Here is an 18,193-nt window from a genome sequence, read left to right as displayed (position 1 = left end):
TCACTATACAGACCAATACATATACTCTGCCCTCTCTTCCTCTGTTACTCTGTACTGCCTATATATACATGTAAACACATGTCATTTAATGGTTTGGAATTTTGGTAGCCTACAGTAGTTATGAAAGAATGTCTATGTTTGTTAGCAGGTTTGAGTTATTCCCTAGTGGTCAGCATCTGTTAGGTTTTTCGAAGTAGCTCTTCTGTTGTGCAGCACCTTGCCTCTTTTTGAGCAACCTTGTGGTGGAAAGAAGCAGCCCCTTCATGGTGGTCATGAAGGAGAGGAGAGAAGGAAAGAAGGCCATAAAGAACATTGGGCCATCTTGCTTTAGAGCAATGATGTTAACAAGAGTAGTTGAAAACGACCTTTCTTCACTGAGCATGTTATTTAGTTAGCCCCATTGATCAGTGACATGATGAGGTCCTTGTAGTGAAGTGAGGGGAAATAAGGCAGGCAGTAGACTAATGTGTCCCTCCACACTCTGTGACCCTCAGAGGCCTCACTGACTAAAGGTCTGTGGGCCAGCTCAGCGTCTGACCACACTCAGTGTGTGTATATGTGTGTATTTCGCAACTCAGTGTGTGTGTGTCTACAGTGTACATTTGTATGTGGATATGTATATAGTGTAACAGTTGTGTGTGTCTGTGTGCAGGTTGTGAAGATGTGGAGCTGGGTTTTCCCTGTGGCTGTCCTGCTGTCCTCGGTGCACCAGGCTGAAGCCCAAGGTAAACAATTAACCCTCTGCCTACAGTAGAACAACTACAGTGCCTTCAGAAAGTATTCACACCCTTTGACTTGTTCCACATACTTTTTCCAAATAAGTTCAGGAGTAAAAATGTGCTTAACAAGTCACATAATAAGTTGCATGGACTCACTCTGTGTGCAATAATAGTGTTTAGAATGATTTTTGAATGACTACCTAATTTCTGTAACCCACACATACAATTATCTATAAGTTCCCTCAGTCGAGCAGTGAATTCTAAACACAGATTCAACCACAAAGACCAGGGAGGTTTTCCAAAGTCTCACAAAGGTAGATGGGTAAAAAAAAACAGACATATCCCTTTGAACATGGTGAATGTATTAATTATGCTTTGGATGGTGTATCAATACATCCAGTCACTACAAAGTGGCAGGTCGCACAACTCGTTCGTCCTTATCACGGATGGGCTATTGCAGCAGACAACCACACCGGGTTCCACTTCTGTCAGCTAAAAACAAGAAGCGTCTCCAGTGGACACGTGCTCACCAAGACTGGACAATTGAGGAGTGGAAAAACATTGCCTTGTCTGACGAATCCCGGTTCCTGTTGCGCCATACTGATGGCAGTGTCAGGATTTGGTGTAGGCAGCATGAGTCCATGCCCTCATGTAATGGTGTAATGGTGTGGGGAATGTTTTCCTGGCACAGGTTAGGTCCCTTGGTACCAATTGAGCAAAGTTTCCATGCCCTGAAGAATTCAGGCTGTTCTGAAGGCAAAGGGGGGTCTGACCCGGTACTAAATGGGTGTACCGAATAAATTGGCATGTATGTCTGCACGTATGTCTGCACTAACTCTCTACTTGCTTCATCATGGTAGCCTGCCATACTGTAGCCCACATTTTAAACTCTCAGAGCTAAGATACAGAGACTCACTAATGCACCTCTCTTTAGGCAGGTGTAATAATGTTGGAGCAGCAGACATAGTCTTCCTGATAGATGGCTCATCAAGTATCGGCAGGGCCAACTTCCTGCAGGTCAAGGGCTTCATGGCTGGCATCGTCAAGCCCTTTACCAGCTCTGTGGGCCAATCAGGGATCCGCTTCGGGGCCGTGCAGTACAGCGACACCTCTAGGTCAGACACTGAGAGTCTTGTCTGTAATGTTTGTTTCTTCTAAAAATGATCTGTTTGTACAATACTTTCACATTAACACTTGACTCTTCTTTCTTGTCTGTTACCAATAGTTTTTTACCCCCTTAAAAATGGTGAATGTTTTTCCCCAGGCGATGCAGTAGTTTATTGTTGTGTGTTTTGTCCCATTCAGGGTGGAGTTCACCTTCACAACCTACCTGAATGGCACTGAGCTGGTCAGCGCTGTGGAGAACCTCAACTACAAGGGTGGCAACACTCGCACAGGTGCCGGCCTCAAATTTGTCGCTGACAACTTTTTCAACCCCACCTCCATCCGGAACGTCTCAAAGGTCTGACAGAGGGATAAAATGGAGTGAAAGACTGACTATATTTTGTCCTGTGACAGACCATGACATATTCCTCTCTCTCTCTGATGTAGGTCTGTATACTGATCACAGATGGAAAGTCTCAAGACAATGTAAGGGACCCAGCTCAGAAGCTGCGGAGTCTGGGAGTGGAGATGTTTGCAGTGGGTAGGTTTGGGAGGACAAATCAAATGAAAGTAAAAAAATAAATTGAACCTTTATTTAACTAGGCAAGTCAGTTAATAACAAATTCTTATTTACAATGACGGCCTACCGGGGAACAGTGGGTTAACTGCCTTGTTCAGCGGCAGAACAACAGATTTTTATCTTGTCAGCTCGGGATTCAATCCAGCAGCCTTTCGGTTACTGGCCCAACGCTCTAGCCACTAGGCTACCTGCATCCCCACATGCACAGAATAAATGCTTACTTGCAAGCACTCCTCAACAGTGAGGTATAAATATCAATATCACAATAATCAAAGTCGAATATCAGTCAGATAACAAAATCTAAATATTAACAAGTAAGTCACAAAGTTGTACAAATATGGAATGTGCTATGTAAATTATGACAGTTATTTACAAGTAGTAAAGTGAATAGTGACTTGATTGAGCAGCTTAAATAAATAGTAACAGCAATGATGACCATAAGTGTGCATGTGTGTTTGTGTGTGTGTGAGTGTATGGGTTGGGTGTGTTGAGAGTCAGTGCAAGTAGTCTCTTAAGGTGCAGGTGAATAGCAAGCAGGTCTGTGCAGGTAGCCAGCTAGGGTTAGCTATTCAGCAGTTTTATGGCTTGGAGGTAGAAGCTGTCTCAGAACCTGTTGGTCGAGACGGATACCGTCTGACTTGTCACATTGACTCATTAATCCCGACCACAAGCCTCAGGCGGTATATCTTGATAGTGTGTGTACAGTATTTGACTGGTTGTTTATGTCTGTCAGGTATAAAGAGTGCAGACCAGACTGAGTTGGCTCTGATAGCCACTCCTCCTCAGAGGGACTACACATTCTTTGTGGGGGACTTTAAGCTGCTCAACACACTGCTGTCCCTGGTGGGCCCACGTGTGTGTTCCAGCTCAGGGGGAGTCTATGCTAGCGATGGTAAAGACACACTGCCATACATTACACTGGAACATATTCAGCTTAGTACAATACATTACTGTCTATTACACAATTAAAATCACCTCTATATTTATTTCCCTCATTGTCTTCACTCTCCATCTCTTTCTCTCTTTTTCTGGCAGAGGCTTTCTCCGGTCCCTCTAACCTCCAGTTCTCAAGCCAGACCTCTGATTCGCTCAGGTTCCGGTGGACTCCCGCAGGGGGGCCTGTGAGTGGCTATGTGGTGCAGTACACACCCCTTTCTGGCCTGGGCCAGCCAATTACAGCGGAGCTGCGTCAGGTGAGCACTGCTGGTTGGGTGGGGGGGTGTGGTGCTCATTCCTGACTCAGGGGATGGGCAGCAGGCAGCAGCTCATACTATAAATGTGACCCAGATTCTAGTAGCTCATTGTAGTTTTGGGAGCCTGCTACATGGCAGACAGACAGAGAGGGATTAGGTTGAGTAGGAACATGTTTTAATGGGTGGATCTAGAGTTTGATTGAGTTTCTGTGTCTGTGCAGATTAAACGTCGGCTGGAAAACAGTGAAATTCCCCTTCTGTGACTGTGTGTGTGTGTGTGTGCGCTTGTGTGTAATCATGATTCATCACCATAATAATGAATGGCATACAGTGGGGCAAAAAAGTATTTAGTCAGCCACCAATTGTGCAAGTTTTTCCACTTAAAAAGATGAGAGAGGCCTGTAATTTTCATCATAGGTACACTTCATGACAGACAAAATGAGAAAAGAAAATCCAGAAAATCACATTGTAGGATTTTTTATTAATTTATTTGCAAATTATGGTGTAAAATTAAGTATTTGGTCAATAACAAAAGTTTATCTCAATACTTTGTTATATACCCTTTGTTGGCAATGACAGAGGTCAAACGTTTTCTGTAAGTCTTCACGAGGTTTTCACACACTGTTGCTGGTATTTTGGCCCATTCCTCCATGCAGATCTCCTCTAGAGCAGTGATGTTTTGGGGCTGTTGCTTGGCAACACGGACTTTCAACTCTCTCCAAAGATTTTCTATGGGGTTGAGATCTGGAGACTGGCTAGGCCACTCTAGGACCTTGAAATGCTTCTTACGAAGCCACTCCTTCGTTGCCCGGGCAGTGTGTTTGGGATCATTGTCATGCTGAAAGACCCAGCCACGTTTCATCTTCAATGCCCTTGCTGATGGAAGGAGGTTTTCACTCAAAATCTCACGATACATGGCCCCATTCATTCTTTCCTTTACACGGATCAGTCGTCCTGGTCCCTTTGCAGAAAAACAGCCCCAAAGCATGATGTTTCCACCCCCATGCTTCACAGTAGGTATGGTGTTCTTTGGATGCAACTCAGCATTCTTTGTCCTCCAAACACGACGAGTTGAGTTTTTACCAAAAAGTTATATTTTGGTTTCATCTGACCATATGACATTCTCCCAATCTTCTTCTGGATCATCCAAATGCTCTCTAGCAAACTTCAGACGAGCCTGGACATGTACTAGCTTAAGCAGGGGGACACGTCTGGCACTGCAGGATTTGAGTCCCTGGCGGCGTAGTGTGTTACTGATGGTAGGCTTTGTTACTTTGGTCCCAGCTCTCTACAGGTCATTCACTAGGTCCCCCCGTGTGGTTCTGGGATTTTTGCTCACCGTTCTTGTGATCATTTTGACCCCACGGGGTGAGATCTTGCGTGGAACCCCAGATCGAGGGAGATTATCAGTGGTCTTGTATGCCTTCCATTTCCTAATAATTGCTCCCACAGTTGATTTCTTCAAACCAAGCTGCTTACCTATTGCAGATTCAGTCTTCCCAGCCTGGTGCAGGTCTACAATTTTGTTTCTGGTGTCCTTTGACAGCTCTTTGGTCTTGGCCATAGTGGAGTTTGGAGTGTGACTGTTTGAGGTTGTGGACAGGTGTCTTTTATACAGATAACAAGTTCAAACAATTGCATTAATACAGGTAACGAGTGGAGGACAGAGGAGCCTCTTAAAGACGAAGTTACAGGTCTGTGAGAGCCAGAAATCTTGCTTGTTTGTAGGTGACCAAATACTTATTTTCCACCATAATTTGCAAATAAATTCATAAAAAATTCTACAATGTGATTTTCTGGATTTTTTTTCTTCTCATTTTGTCTGTCATAGTTGAAGTGTACCTATGATGAAAACAGGCCTCTCTCAAAGTGGGAGAACTTGCACAATTGGTAGCTGACTAAATACTTTTTTGCCCCACTGTAGATTAGTCTGTGAACATTCACCTGAGTCAAAGGATTTGACAAAACTTGTTGCTATGTTTTGACATTGAATACCTATTTACAGCAGGAGCTTTGAATGTTGGCTTACATTTGTCAGAGGTGCACAAGTGCAATACTAGAGTTCCACAATCATGCTAGTTTTTATGTCTTTATGATAAGGTTTGTCTAGAGAGTGCACACACCTAGTTTCTCAGGTATAAACCAGTATCTGGTCAAAACCAGCTGACACTGCAGCCCTCTTGTGAACCAGAACTATGCACCCCTGTCTTCTGTACTTACCCCTCTCTCCCACCCTGTCTACCCCTGCAGGAGACAGTGTCTGCAGGTCAGAGGAGCTTTGTGGCCAGAGAGCTGAAGTCAGAGACAGACTACCTGGTGACGATCATCCCCCAATACCCCAACAGTGTGGGAGAGCCTGTCTCTGCCAAGGCACGAACCAGTGAGTACACAGACAGGGTGGGACAGAGGGAAAAGGGGAGGGAGGGGTAGGAGAGATGAGATGAGATAATTAGAAACCAAAGCACGAATAAGTGAGTACACAGAGAGAGATGGAGGAAGAGGGGGGATGAAAGTGGGGAAGAGAGGAGAGAGTAACATTACCTGTTGCAAAAGCAGCAACTACTCTTCTTGGGGTCCACACAAACCATGAAACATGATATAATACAGAACATTAATAGACAAGAACAGCTCAAGGACAGAACTACATATGTTTTATTAAGTCACACGTATTCTACATATCAATACATACACTCAAATTATGTCAATTAGCCTATTGGAGGTATGCCTGTGAATGTATTTCAAAGCCTACCTTCAAATTCAAATTCAGTGCCTCTTTGCTTGACATCATGGGAAAATCAAAAGAAATCAGCCAAGACCTTAGAAAAGAATTGTAGACCTCCACAAGTCTGGTTCATCCTTGGGGCATTTTCCAAATGCCTAAAGGTACCAAGTTCATCTGTACAAACAATAGTACGGAAGTATAAACACCATGGGACCACGCAGCCGACAGACGCATTCTGTCTCCTAGAGATGAACGTATTTTGGTGTTCGAAAAGTGTAAATCAATCCCAGAACAACAGCAAAGGACCATGTGAAGTACTAGAGGAAACGGGTACAAAAGCATCTATATCCACAGTAAAACGAGGCCTATGGCGACATAAGCTGGAAGGCCGCTCAGCAAGGAAGGAGCCACTGCTCCAAAACCGCCATAAAAAAGCCAGACTATGCTTTGCAACTGCACATGGGGACAAAGATCGTACTTTTTGGAGAAATGTCCTCTGGTCTGATGCAACAAAAATAGAACTGTTTGGGCATAATGACCAAGCCGAAGAACAACATCCCAACCGTGAAGCACAGGGGTGGCAGCATCATGTTGTGTGGGTACTTTGCTGCAGGAGATACTGGTGCACTTCACAAAATAAATGGCATCATGAGGAAAGAAAATGATGTGGATATATTAAAGTAACATCTCAAGAGGTCAGTCAGGAAGTTAAAGCTTGGTCACAAATGGGTCTTCCAAATGAACAATGACCGCAAGCATACTTCCAAAGAGGTTGCAAAATGGCTTAAGGACAACAAAGTCAAGGTATTGGAGTGGCCATCACAAAGCCCTGACCTCAATCTAATAGAACATTTGTGGGCAGAACTGAAAAAGCGTGTGCGAGCAAGGAGGCCTACAAACCTAACTCAGTTACACCAGCTCTGTCAGGAGGAATGGGCCAAAATTCACCCAACTTATTGTGGGAAGCTTGTGGAAGGCCACCCGAAACGTTTGACCCAAGTTAAACAATTTTTTAAAGTCAATGCTACCAAATACTAATTGAGTATATGTAAACTTCTGACCCACTGGGAATGTGATGAAAGAAATTAAATCTGAAGTAAAACATTCTCTCTACTATTATTCTGACATTTCACATTCTTAAAATAAAGTGGTGATCCTAACTGAACTGTGACAGGGAATTTTTACTAGCATTTAATGTCAGGAATTGTGAAAAACTGAGTTTAAATGTGTTTGACTAAGGTGTATGTAAACTTCCAACTTCAACTGTATGTCAAGTAGGGAAGAGGCATTGTGCCGTGAGGTGTTGCTTTATCTGTTTTTTAAAACCAGGTTTGCTGTTTATTTGAGCAATATGAGATGGAACGGAGTTCCATGCAATAATGGCTCTATATAATACTGTACGCTTTCTTGAATATATTAAGAATTTGAGGACTGTGAAAAGACCCCTGATGGCATGTCTGGTGCGGTATGTGTGTGTGTCGACAATGCTGTGTGTAAGCTTTGTGTAAGTTGACTATGCAAACAATTTGGGATTTTCAACACAATGTTTCTAATAAACATAAGATGTGATGCCGTCAGTCTCTCCTCAGCTGTTAGCCCGGAGAGACTGGCATGCATAGTATTTATACCAGCCCTCTGATTACAAAAACTAGAGCCTGCAGAACTTGCTTTTTGGAGTGTGGTGTCAAAAAAGCAGAGCATCTCTTTATTATGAACAGACCTCTCCCCATCTGTTTAACATCTGTCTATGTGTTTTGACCATGACTGTTTACAATCTAAGGTAACGCCAAGTAATTTAGCCTCCTCGACTTGTTTAACAGCCACACAATTCATTACCAGATTTATCTGAGGTCTAGAACTTAGGGAATCGTTTGAACCAACTACAATGCTCTTAGTTTTAGAGATATTCAGGACCAGTTTATTACTGGCCACCCATTCCAAAATAGACTGCAACTCTTTGTTAAGGTTAAGGGTTTCAGTGACTTCATTAGCTGTGGTTGCTGATATGGTTAAATCATCATCATACATGGACACACATGCTTTGTTTAATTTCAGTGGCAGGTCATTGGTAAAAATAGAAAGACTAGAGGGCCTAGAGAGCTGCCCTGTGGTACACCACACTTGACATGTTTGACATTAGAGAGGCTTCCATTAAAGAAAACCCTTTGAATTCTATTAGATAGATAGCTCTTAATCCTCGATATGGCAGAGGTTGAAAAGCCATAACACATACATTTTTTCAACAACAGGTTAAGGTCAATAATATCAAAGGCTGCATTGAAATCTAACAGTACAGTTCGCACAATCTACTTATTATCAATTTCTTTCAAACAATCATCAGTCATTTGTGTCAGTGCAGTACATGTTGAGTGCCCTTCTCAATAAGCATGCTGAAAGTCTGTTGTTAATTGGTTTAAAGAAAAATAGCATTGTATTCGGTCAAACACCATTTTTTTCCAACAGTTTGCTAAGAGCTGGCAGAAAGCTTATAGGTATGCTGTTAGAACCAGTAAAGGCCGCATTACCACTCTTGGGTAGTGGAATTACTTTGGCTTCCCTCCAGGCCGGAGGACAAAGACTTTCCTCTAGGCTCAGATTAAAGATATGGCAGATAGTAGTGGCTATAGAGTCAGCTACCATCTTCAGTAGCTTTCCATCTAAGTTGTTAATGCCAGGAGGTTTGTGATAATTGATCGATAACAATAATGTTTCCACCTCTCCCAAACTAACTTTACAAAATTCAAAGTGGCAAAACTTTTCTTTCATTATTAGTTTTTTATGTATGAATACGATGGCTCACCGTTTGTTGTTGGTTCATTATTGTTCAGTTTTACCTCATTTCTACCAGCATGTCACATGTGCAACCAGAGGGGAAAAAAACTATAGACCACCTTTACTCCACACACACGTACTGTTAGGCTCTAATTCTCAGAGTAAATATCTCAACGGACACTATGAAAACTTAACCAAGTTTAATTATTCCCAGAGGATCAATACAGGTGCATGAGACAAAACATGTTTCCACCACCAAAAGTATAAACACTCCAATTTAGGCACTCCTCCTTCTCTCCAATTACATCTATTATGGTTCGACAGGAAGACGAAGTAATAGGGTAATAAACCATAATTTCTCTTGTAAGGGGATCTGACCTGACCTCAACCCCTCATTTGCCTAATCCACAGATGTCCATCCGTATCCCCTATAGCAATTCTGTGACTTCCTCCCGTCCACCCAGCACATTCCAAAGCTGGCTCCTACAGATAACCATTAACTTCTGATGTAAAAACCAGTCTCTATGATATCAAAGGATAGCAAGTTTAACCCAGAATCCAACAGTACAACGCTCCTCCTCACCCTCCATTTGGCAAATCTGCTATCCTCCTGATTCCTGCTTACAAGGAAAACTCAAGCAGGAAGTACCAGTGACTAGAGCTGTCGCTATGCCCTCCGACGAACAATCAAACAGGAAGAGTCAATACAGGACTAAGATAAAATCCTACTACTCCGGCTCTGACGCTCGTCGGATGTTGCAAGGCTTCCAAACTATTACGGATTAAAAAGGGAAACCCAGCCGCGCCCTCTCCAGTGACGCAAGCCTACCAGGCGAGCTAAATGCCTTCTATGCTCGCTTCGAGGCAAGCAACACTGAACCATGCATGAGAGCACCAGCTGTTCCGGACGACTGTGTGATCACGCTGAACATTCACAAGGCCGCACGGCCAAACTGATTACCAGGACACATACTCAGAGCATGCGCTGACCAACTGCCAAGTGTCTTCACTGACATTTTCAACCTTTCCTTGAAGGAGTCTGTAATACCTACATGTTTCAAGCAGACCGACCTAGTCCTTGTGCCCAAGAACGCCAAGGTAACCTGCCTAAATGACTACCGCCCCATAGCACTCATGTCTGTAGCCAGGAAGTGCTTTAAAAGCCTGGTCATGGCTCACATCAACACCATCATCCCGGAAACTCTAGACCCACTACAATTTGCATACCACCCCAACAGATCCACAGAGGACACAATCTCTATTGCACTCCACACTGGCCTTTCCCACCTGGACAAAAGTAACACCTATGTGAGAATGCTGTTCGTTGACTACAGCTCAGTGTTCAACACCATACTGCCCTCAAAGCTCATCAATAAGCTAAGGACCATGGGACTAAACACCTACCTCTGCAACTGGATCCTGTACTTTCTGATGGGATGCCCCCAGGTGGTAAGTGTAGGCAACAGCACATCTGCAACGCTGATCCTCAACACGGGGCCTATAGGGAGGAGGTCAGAGACCAGACAGTGTGCTGCCAGGACATCAACCTCTCCCTCAACGTGAGCAAGACAAAAAAGCTGATCGTGGACTACAGGAAAAGGAGGGCCGAGCACGCCTCCATTCACATAGCGGGTTGAGAGCTTCAAATTCCTTGGCGTCCACATCTCTAACAAACTATGATGGTCCAAACACACCAAGACAGTTGTGAAGAGGTCATGACAATGCCTATTCCCCTACAGGAGACTGAAACAATTTGGCATGGGTCCTCAGATCATCAAAAAGTTATACAGCTGCACCATCGAGAGCCTCCTGACTGGTTGCATCACCACTTGGTATGGCAACTGCTCAGCATCCAACCGCAAGGCGCTAGAGGGTAGTGAGTACCATCCAGTACATCACTGGGGCCAAGCTTCCGGCCATCCAGGACCTCTATACTAGGCGGTGTCACCCTAGTCATGGGCTGTTTTCTCTGCTACCACACGGCAAGCGGTACCGGAGCGTCAAGTCCAAAAGGCTCCTTAACAGCTTCTACCCCCGAGCCATAAGACTGCTGAACAGTTAATCAAATGGCTAACCGGATGATTTGCATTGACCCAGCCTTTTTTAACGCTGCTGCTACTCACTGTTTATTATCTACGCATAGTCACTTTACCCCTATCTACATGTGCATATACCTCAACTAACCTGTACCCCCGCACCTTGACTTGGTACTGGTACCCCCTGTATATAGCCTCGTTATTGTTATTTTATTTTAACTTATTTTCTTGCTTTAGCTTATTTAAAACACTTTTTTTTAAATATTCAGCATGGTTGGTAAGTAAGCATTTCACGGTAAGGTCTACCTACACCTGTTGTATTGGATTTGATTTTGATATACACAATTTACAAAATACAAATATGCAAAATTTCTCAGCAAAGAGGTCCTCCATCATCTGCCAATCAGCATGTGGAACTGCCTGAGAGGCACCAGTACATCCAGTTGTATGGAACTCTGTTCCATGGTGCAAAGAAGCTAAAAGCAGATTTACCTAACTCTGAAGAGACAAAAGAGATTTCCAGAGTTAGCCAACCCTGAGACCGGGTATGGTTAGTTGTACATCAGAAGGTTGTTAATTATGTTAGGAATGGTTGTAAGATAGATTTATAGATAAAAGAGAGCAATGAATTGACCTACAAGACTTCAGAGGGCCAGCAAACTTTCTGGTAAAGAATGCAGTGATGTTTACTGAACCTGTCGCCTGTAATAAAACGAGGTGCGCTATGGTAAACTACATCTAGCGGATTAATCTAATGAAGTGAAGAACCATATCAACAGTCTTTCTTTGCCATATCATCCTCTCTCTCCACATGTCTTTCCTAAGTCACTCACTTCAAATACTCCCCTGTTTCTTCCCAATGTGTGATTCTTCCATGTGAAGCTATACCATCATCCTCATAGGATACGCCTCTCATCATCCTTATCCTCCATCTTCCCTTTATCTCTCTCCCTCCGTTCTCCATCCCTTGTTTCACAGAGTCTCTACCAGGGGTGTCTGGTCTTCGTCTAATCCAGGCTGGTTTCTTCTCTCTCTCTCTGGGCTGGGATGCCCCCACATCACAGATCCAGGGCTATAGACTCACCTACGGACCCCGAGGTCAGACACACGCACACACGCACGTACGCACACACACAAACGCATGCACACACACAGACACACAGACACACACACACACACACACACACACACACACACACACACACACAAACTCATGAACATCCACAATATGACTACTGCTTACTCTGATCATACTCAAATTCTTTACGCATGAAGGACAAATACCACACAACATTCTGTGGGCCATGCCAAGCCATCTTGTTAACTGTCATTATGAAATACTTAACTCCTCACACATCTCTTTTTGGCTGGTAAGAGTGTAACAGAGAGCAAGAGGGAGAGAATGGATAAGGATAATAGATAATAGAGAACCTGCAGTTGGCAAATTGAGACAAGTAAATCTGTGTGAAGATTTATGGACATCAGGGTAGTATGCAGTACTATGGTAGAGATGAGATGTTGTCTCACATTATACCGCCCCCCGGCTCTCCCTGTCTATCAGAAGAGTTTTATTACCCAGTCATTACCACAAATAAATACCACATACACTTTTACAGAAAGCTTTACAGAGACTTTAAAAACTGGGCAGTAGAGACTAAGGGAGACTTCAGGTGTGTGAATTAATGATTGAATGTAGAGGCTCAATCTGAAGAGGAGATAATGTGGCTGCAATTTTTAAATTTTTAAATTTCACCTTTATTTAACCAGGTAGGCTAGTTGAGAACAGGTTCTCATTTGCAACTGCGACCTGGCCAATATAAAGCAAAGCAGTGTGACACAGACAACAACACAGAGTTACACATGTCAATGACACAGTAGAAAAAAGAAAGTCTAGAAGTGTGTGTAAAAGGCATGACTAAGCAATAAGTAGGCCATAGGAGCGAATAGGAGCGAATAATTACAATTTTAGCAGATTAACACTGGAGTGATAAATGAGCAGATGATGATGATGTACAAGTAGAGATACTGGTGTGCAAAAGAGCAGAAAAGTAAATAAAATAAAAACAGTATGGGGATGAGTAGTAGATTGAGGTAAGTAGATTGGGTGGGCTATTTACAGATGGACTATGTGGACTATGTACAGCTGCAGTGATCGGTTAGCTGCTCAGATAGTTGATGTTTAAAGTTGATGAGGGAAATAAAAGTCTCCAATTTCAGCAATTTTTGCAATTCGTTCCAGTCACTGGCAGCAGAGAACTGGAAGGAAAGGCGGCCAAATGAGGTGTTGGCTTTGGGGTTGATCAGTGAGATATACCTTCTGTAATGTGTGCTACGGGTGGGTGTTGTTATCGTGAACTGAGATAAGGCGGAGCTTTACCTAGCATAGACTTATAGATGACCTATAGCCAGTGGGTCTGGCGACGAATATGTAGCGAGGGCCAGCCGACTAGAGCATACAGTTCACAGTGGTGGGTGGTATAAGGTGATTTGATAACAAAACGGCTGGCACTGTGATAGACTGCATCCAGTTTGCTGAGTAGAGTGTTGGAAGCTATTTTGTAGATGACATCGCCAAAGTCGAGGATTGGTAGGATAGTCAGTTTTACTAGGGTAAGTTTGGCAGCGTGAGTGAATGAGTCTTTGTTGCAAAATAGAAAGCCGATTCTGGATTTGATTTTGGATTGGAGATGTTTAATATGAGTCTGGAAGGAGAGTTTACAGTCTAGCCAGACAACTAGGTATTTATAGTTGTCCACATATTCTAGGTCGGAACCGTCCAGGGTGGTGATGCTAGTCGGGCGGGCGGGTGCGGGCAGCGAACTGTTGAAAAGCATGCATTTGGTTTTACTAGCGTTTAAGAGCATTTGGAGGCCACGGAAGGAGTGTTGTATGGCATTGAATCTCGTTTAGAGGTTAGTTAGCACAGTGTCCAAGGAAGGGCCAGAAGTATACAGAATGGTGCTGTCTGCATAGAGGTGGATCAGGGAATCGCCCGCAGCAAGAGCGACATCATTGATATATACAGAGAAAAGAGTCGGCCCGAGAATTGAACCCTGTGGTACCCCCATAGAGACTGCCAGAGGTCCGGACAACATGCCCTCCGATTTGACACACTGAACTCTGTCTGCAAAGTAGTTGGGGAACCAGGAGAGGTAGTCATTAGAAAAACCAAGGCTATTGAGTCTGCCAATAAGAATACGGTGATTGACAGAGTCGAAAGCCTTGGCCAGGTCGATGAAGACACAGTACTGTCTTTTATCGATGGCGGTTAAGATATCGTTTAGTACCTTGAGCGTGGCTGAGGTGCACCCGTGACCGGCTCGGAAGCCGGATTGCACAGCAGAGAAGGTATGGTGGTATTCGAAATGGTCAGGGATCTGTTTATTAACTTGGCTTTCAAAGACTTTAGATAGGCAGGGCAGGATGGATATAGGTCTGTAAATTTGAGATACGTTAAGAAGAACAAAAAAAGGGATGTGTTATGTTAAATAGTGTGAGGTGAGTGGCACGACATGTGAGAAAAAAGTCCAATACACACACACACAGACACATTAACTAAGCGCGACAGCTCCATCCCTGAGTCAGGGCATGGCAGGAGTACCAGTCTCACATGGAGAGCCTAAAGTTCAGTGGGGCAAAAAAGTATTTAGTCAGCCACCAATTGTGCAAGTTCTCCCACTTAGAAAGATGAGAGGCCTGTAATTTTCATCATAGGTACACTTCAACTATGACAGACAAAATAAGGGGAAAAAATCCAGAAAATCACATTGTAGGATTTTTTATGAATTTATTTGCAAATTATGGTGGAAAATAAGTATTTGGTCAATAACAAAAGTTTATCTCAATACTTATATACCCTTTGTTGGCAATGACAGAGGTCAAACGTTTTCTGTAAGTCTTCACAAGGTTTTCACACACTGTTGCTGGTAATTTGGCCCATTCCTCCATGCAGATCTCCTCTAGAGCAGTGATGTTTTGGAGCTGTTGCTGGGCAACACGGACTTTCAACTCCCTCCAAAGATTTTCTATGGGGTTGAGATCTGGAGACTGGCTAGGCCACTCCAGGACCTTGAAATGCTTCTTACGAAGCCACTCCTTCGTTGCCCTGGTGGTGTGTTTGGGATCATTGTCATGCTGAAAGACCCAGCCACGTTTCATCTTCAATGCCCTTGCTGATGGAAGGAGGTTTTCACTTAAAATCTCACGATACATGGCCCCATTCATTATTTCCTTTACACGGATCAGTCGTCCTGGTCCCTTTGCAGAAAAACAGCCCCAAAGCATGATGTTTCCACCCCCATACTTCACAGTAGGTATGGTGTTCTTTGGATGCAACTCAGCATTCTTTGTCCTCCAAACACGACGAGGTGAGTTTTTACCAAAAAGTTATATTTTGGTTTCATCTGACCATATGACATTCTCCCAATCTTCTTCTGGATCATCCAAACGCTCTCTAGCAAACTTCAGACGGGCCTGGACATGTACTGGCTTAAGCAGGGGGACACATCTGGTACTGCAGGATTTGAGTCTCTGGCGGCGTAGTGTGTTACTGATGGTAGGCTTTGTTACTTTGGTCCCAGCTCTCTGCAGGTCATTCACTAGGTCCCCCTGTGTGGTTCTGTGATTTTTGCTCACCGTTCTTGTGATCATTTTGACCCCACGGTGTGAGATCTTGCGTGGAGCCCCAGATCGAGGGAGATTATCAGTGGTCTTGTATGTCTTCCATTTCCTAATAATTGCTCCCACAGTTGATTTCTTCAAACCAAGCTGCTTACCTATTGCAGATTCAGTCTTCCCAGCCTGTTGCAGCTCTACAATTTTGTTTCTGGTGTCCTTTGACAGCTCTTTGGTCTTGGCCATAGTGGAGTTTGGAGTGTGACTGTTTGAGGTTGTGGACAGGTGTCTTTTATACTGATAACAAGTTCAAACAGGTGCCATTAATACAGGTAACGAGTGGAGGACAGAGGAGCCTCTTAAAGAAGAAGTTACAGGTCTGTGAGAGCCAGAAATCTTGCTTGTTGGTAGGTGACCAAATACTTATTTTCCACTATAACTTGCAAATAAATTCATAAAAAAATCCTACAATGTGATTTTCTGGATTTTTTTCTCATTTTGTCTGTCATAGTTGAAGTGTACCTATGATGAAAATTACAGGCCTCTCTCGTCTTTTTAAGTGGGAGAACTTGCACAATTGGTGGCTGACTAAATACTTTTTTGCCCCACTGAATAGGAGGAGAGACTGGCACGCTTGTTTGTGTTAGTTTTAAATTAGGCCAGTGTGTATTCTGTAAGGAGATGTGGGATGTTTCTACCTGTCTCTGTGCATCCCACTGCAAACAACTGCAAGTCCTAATTCATGCAACCAGTACACCCACACTACCACACACCCTCTGTTTACCTTGTCTGTGGTAGGATGAAGATCTGTGCCTATGTCTCCAGGCAACACATTCCTTTAAGGCTGGCCCGTTGTCTTGGTGACAGCCTGACAGGCTGGGTGGGGCAAGTGTTGCTTCAGTCTGCAGGTCATGGTACTGACTTGGGCTGTTGCAGTGACCGTATTACCACCACACCGGCGGTGACAAGTCATGAAGGCAGTGAAATTCCACATGACCATTTAGTAACAGTAATTAGCTTATCCAAGCTATGATGCTGCTGCTGGTCAATAGCAGCCTACCAAACTTTCTAACTGCCTGGTACTCAGCACTGTATTGTCCCTCTAATCACGCTGACATCAATGCAAATGTTTTCGAAAATCTAATCAAACACTTCATGAGAGCCCATGAGCTCATGTTGCGCAACATTTCTATAGGCTATGTCATTGCGGGAGTGATGGCCACTAATAAAAATAAGAGGATCCCATCAGCTTTCTGTAGGCTAGGCCTGCTATATTTATTTCTCAACTTTCCTAATATTAAGCACATTGCTTATATTTATAGCCTATCTGGCTGGCATGAAAATAAACCATGTTGAAAAGCGCCCTCCATTTGCTATTTAAGTGCATAGAATAGTCTGATGGGTGACAATATTAGCCTATCACTTATATTATTATATATTATCACTTGTGAATGATGCCCAGCAAAAGAAACAAAGCCTTTTTTTAAAAACTTTTTAGAATCATAGTTGCACACCTCACGTAGCCTAGCCCATAGGCCTATATGTTTTGATAAGGTTTGTATCACAACTAAAGTGACCAAATAACTTCTTAAAATTAAGCACATTAATCCGCTTTACAAGGGGTGTAGAGCCTAACTGGTATACATAAGCAGCGTGTGAGTTTCAATTTTTGGGAAGATCATTTTCACCATAAAAATGCACCTTTATAATAAAAGCACTACATGCATAATCACATTTGCGGTCACTTTTGATAGTGGTGCTTTCTGCTAATGAAACATGCGTGCTTATAGCCTACTGCCGTGTGCGCATTGCTGCACTTATAATGTGAAGAAATAGCCTAGTAGTTTATCAACATTTTAAGCTAAACGTTCTGATCTGTTGTGTCAGCCACATTACATAAAACAGGTTTTTTGATGCTAGTGGTTGTATTAATTTGGGATCCATCGCATCCCACAATTGTCCCAGACTATGTTTGGAATATTTATTTATCGCACAGACTAGAATAGGTTGACATTTGTACTATGGGGGATAGTAGAATTACATAAATACAATTAAAAATAAAATAAGTGCTTTTGCTGTTTGTTAGGCCTACTCATCTTGTTGGCTGACGAAAAGTAAATGTGGACAGTTCTTTCAATATCTTCAATATGCAAAAGACAAACTCTATCCCTCAGCCCTCAAATTAAGTTGACACTTCTGATGACGTTTCATGACGTCTGACAAGTATACACTTGCAGGGCGCGGGGTGAGGGAGGAAGGAATTATTTTTAAATGGACCTCCCTTGCCCGGAAATTCATCACTCGTTCATCCCGCGATAATTGTGTTGTCAGCTACTGGTAGCTGGTGTTCAGCCACTGGAGGGTGCTTTATATGCACGACAGTCAATTATGATTGCATGTCTACTAACATTAATATATCATTATTACTACACTGCTCAAAAAAATAAAGGGAA

General features: G+C 43.3%; 1 protein-coding gene across 1 annotated transcript in view; it reads left to right on the top strand.

Moving 5' to 3' along the window:
• The window catches only part of LOC139412634 (collagen alpha-1(VII) chain-like), a 115,595-nt gene that overhangs the window by 25,133 nt on the left and 72,269 nt on the right, over nt 1–18,193 (top strand). Inside the window, exons 2-9 of the mRNA XM_071159319.1 lie at nt 653–725; nt 1,654–1,834; nt 2,025–2,181; nt 2,271–2,364; nt 3,137–3,295; nt 3,439–3,596; nt 5,847–5,976; nt 12,105–12,224. Coding sequence (XP_071015420.1) covers nt 662–725; nt 1,654–1,834; nt 2,025–2,181; nt 2,271–2,364; nt 3,137–3,295; nt 3,439–3,596; nt 5,847–5,976; nt 12,105–12,224 — 1,063 coding nt within the window. The 5' untranslated portion in view covers nt 653–661. The remainder of the gene's footprint in view (nt 1–652; nt 726–1,653; nt 1,835–2,024; nt 2,182–2,270; nt 2,365–3,136; nt 3,296–3,438; nt 3,597–5,846; nt 5,977–12,104; nt 12,225–18,193) is intronic.

Source organism: Oncorhynchus clarkii, chromosome 7, assembly GCF_045791955.1.
Source record: "Oncorhynchus clarkii lewisi isolate Uvic-CL-2024 chromosome 7, UVic_Ocla_1.0, whole genome shotgun sequence".
Taxonomy (NCBI): domain Eukaryota; kingdom Metazoa; phylum Chordata; class Actinopteri; order Salmoniformes; family Salmonidae; genus Oncorhynchus; species Oncorhynchus clarkii.
This window is presented reverse-complemented; position numbering and strand designations above follow the sequence as displayed.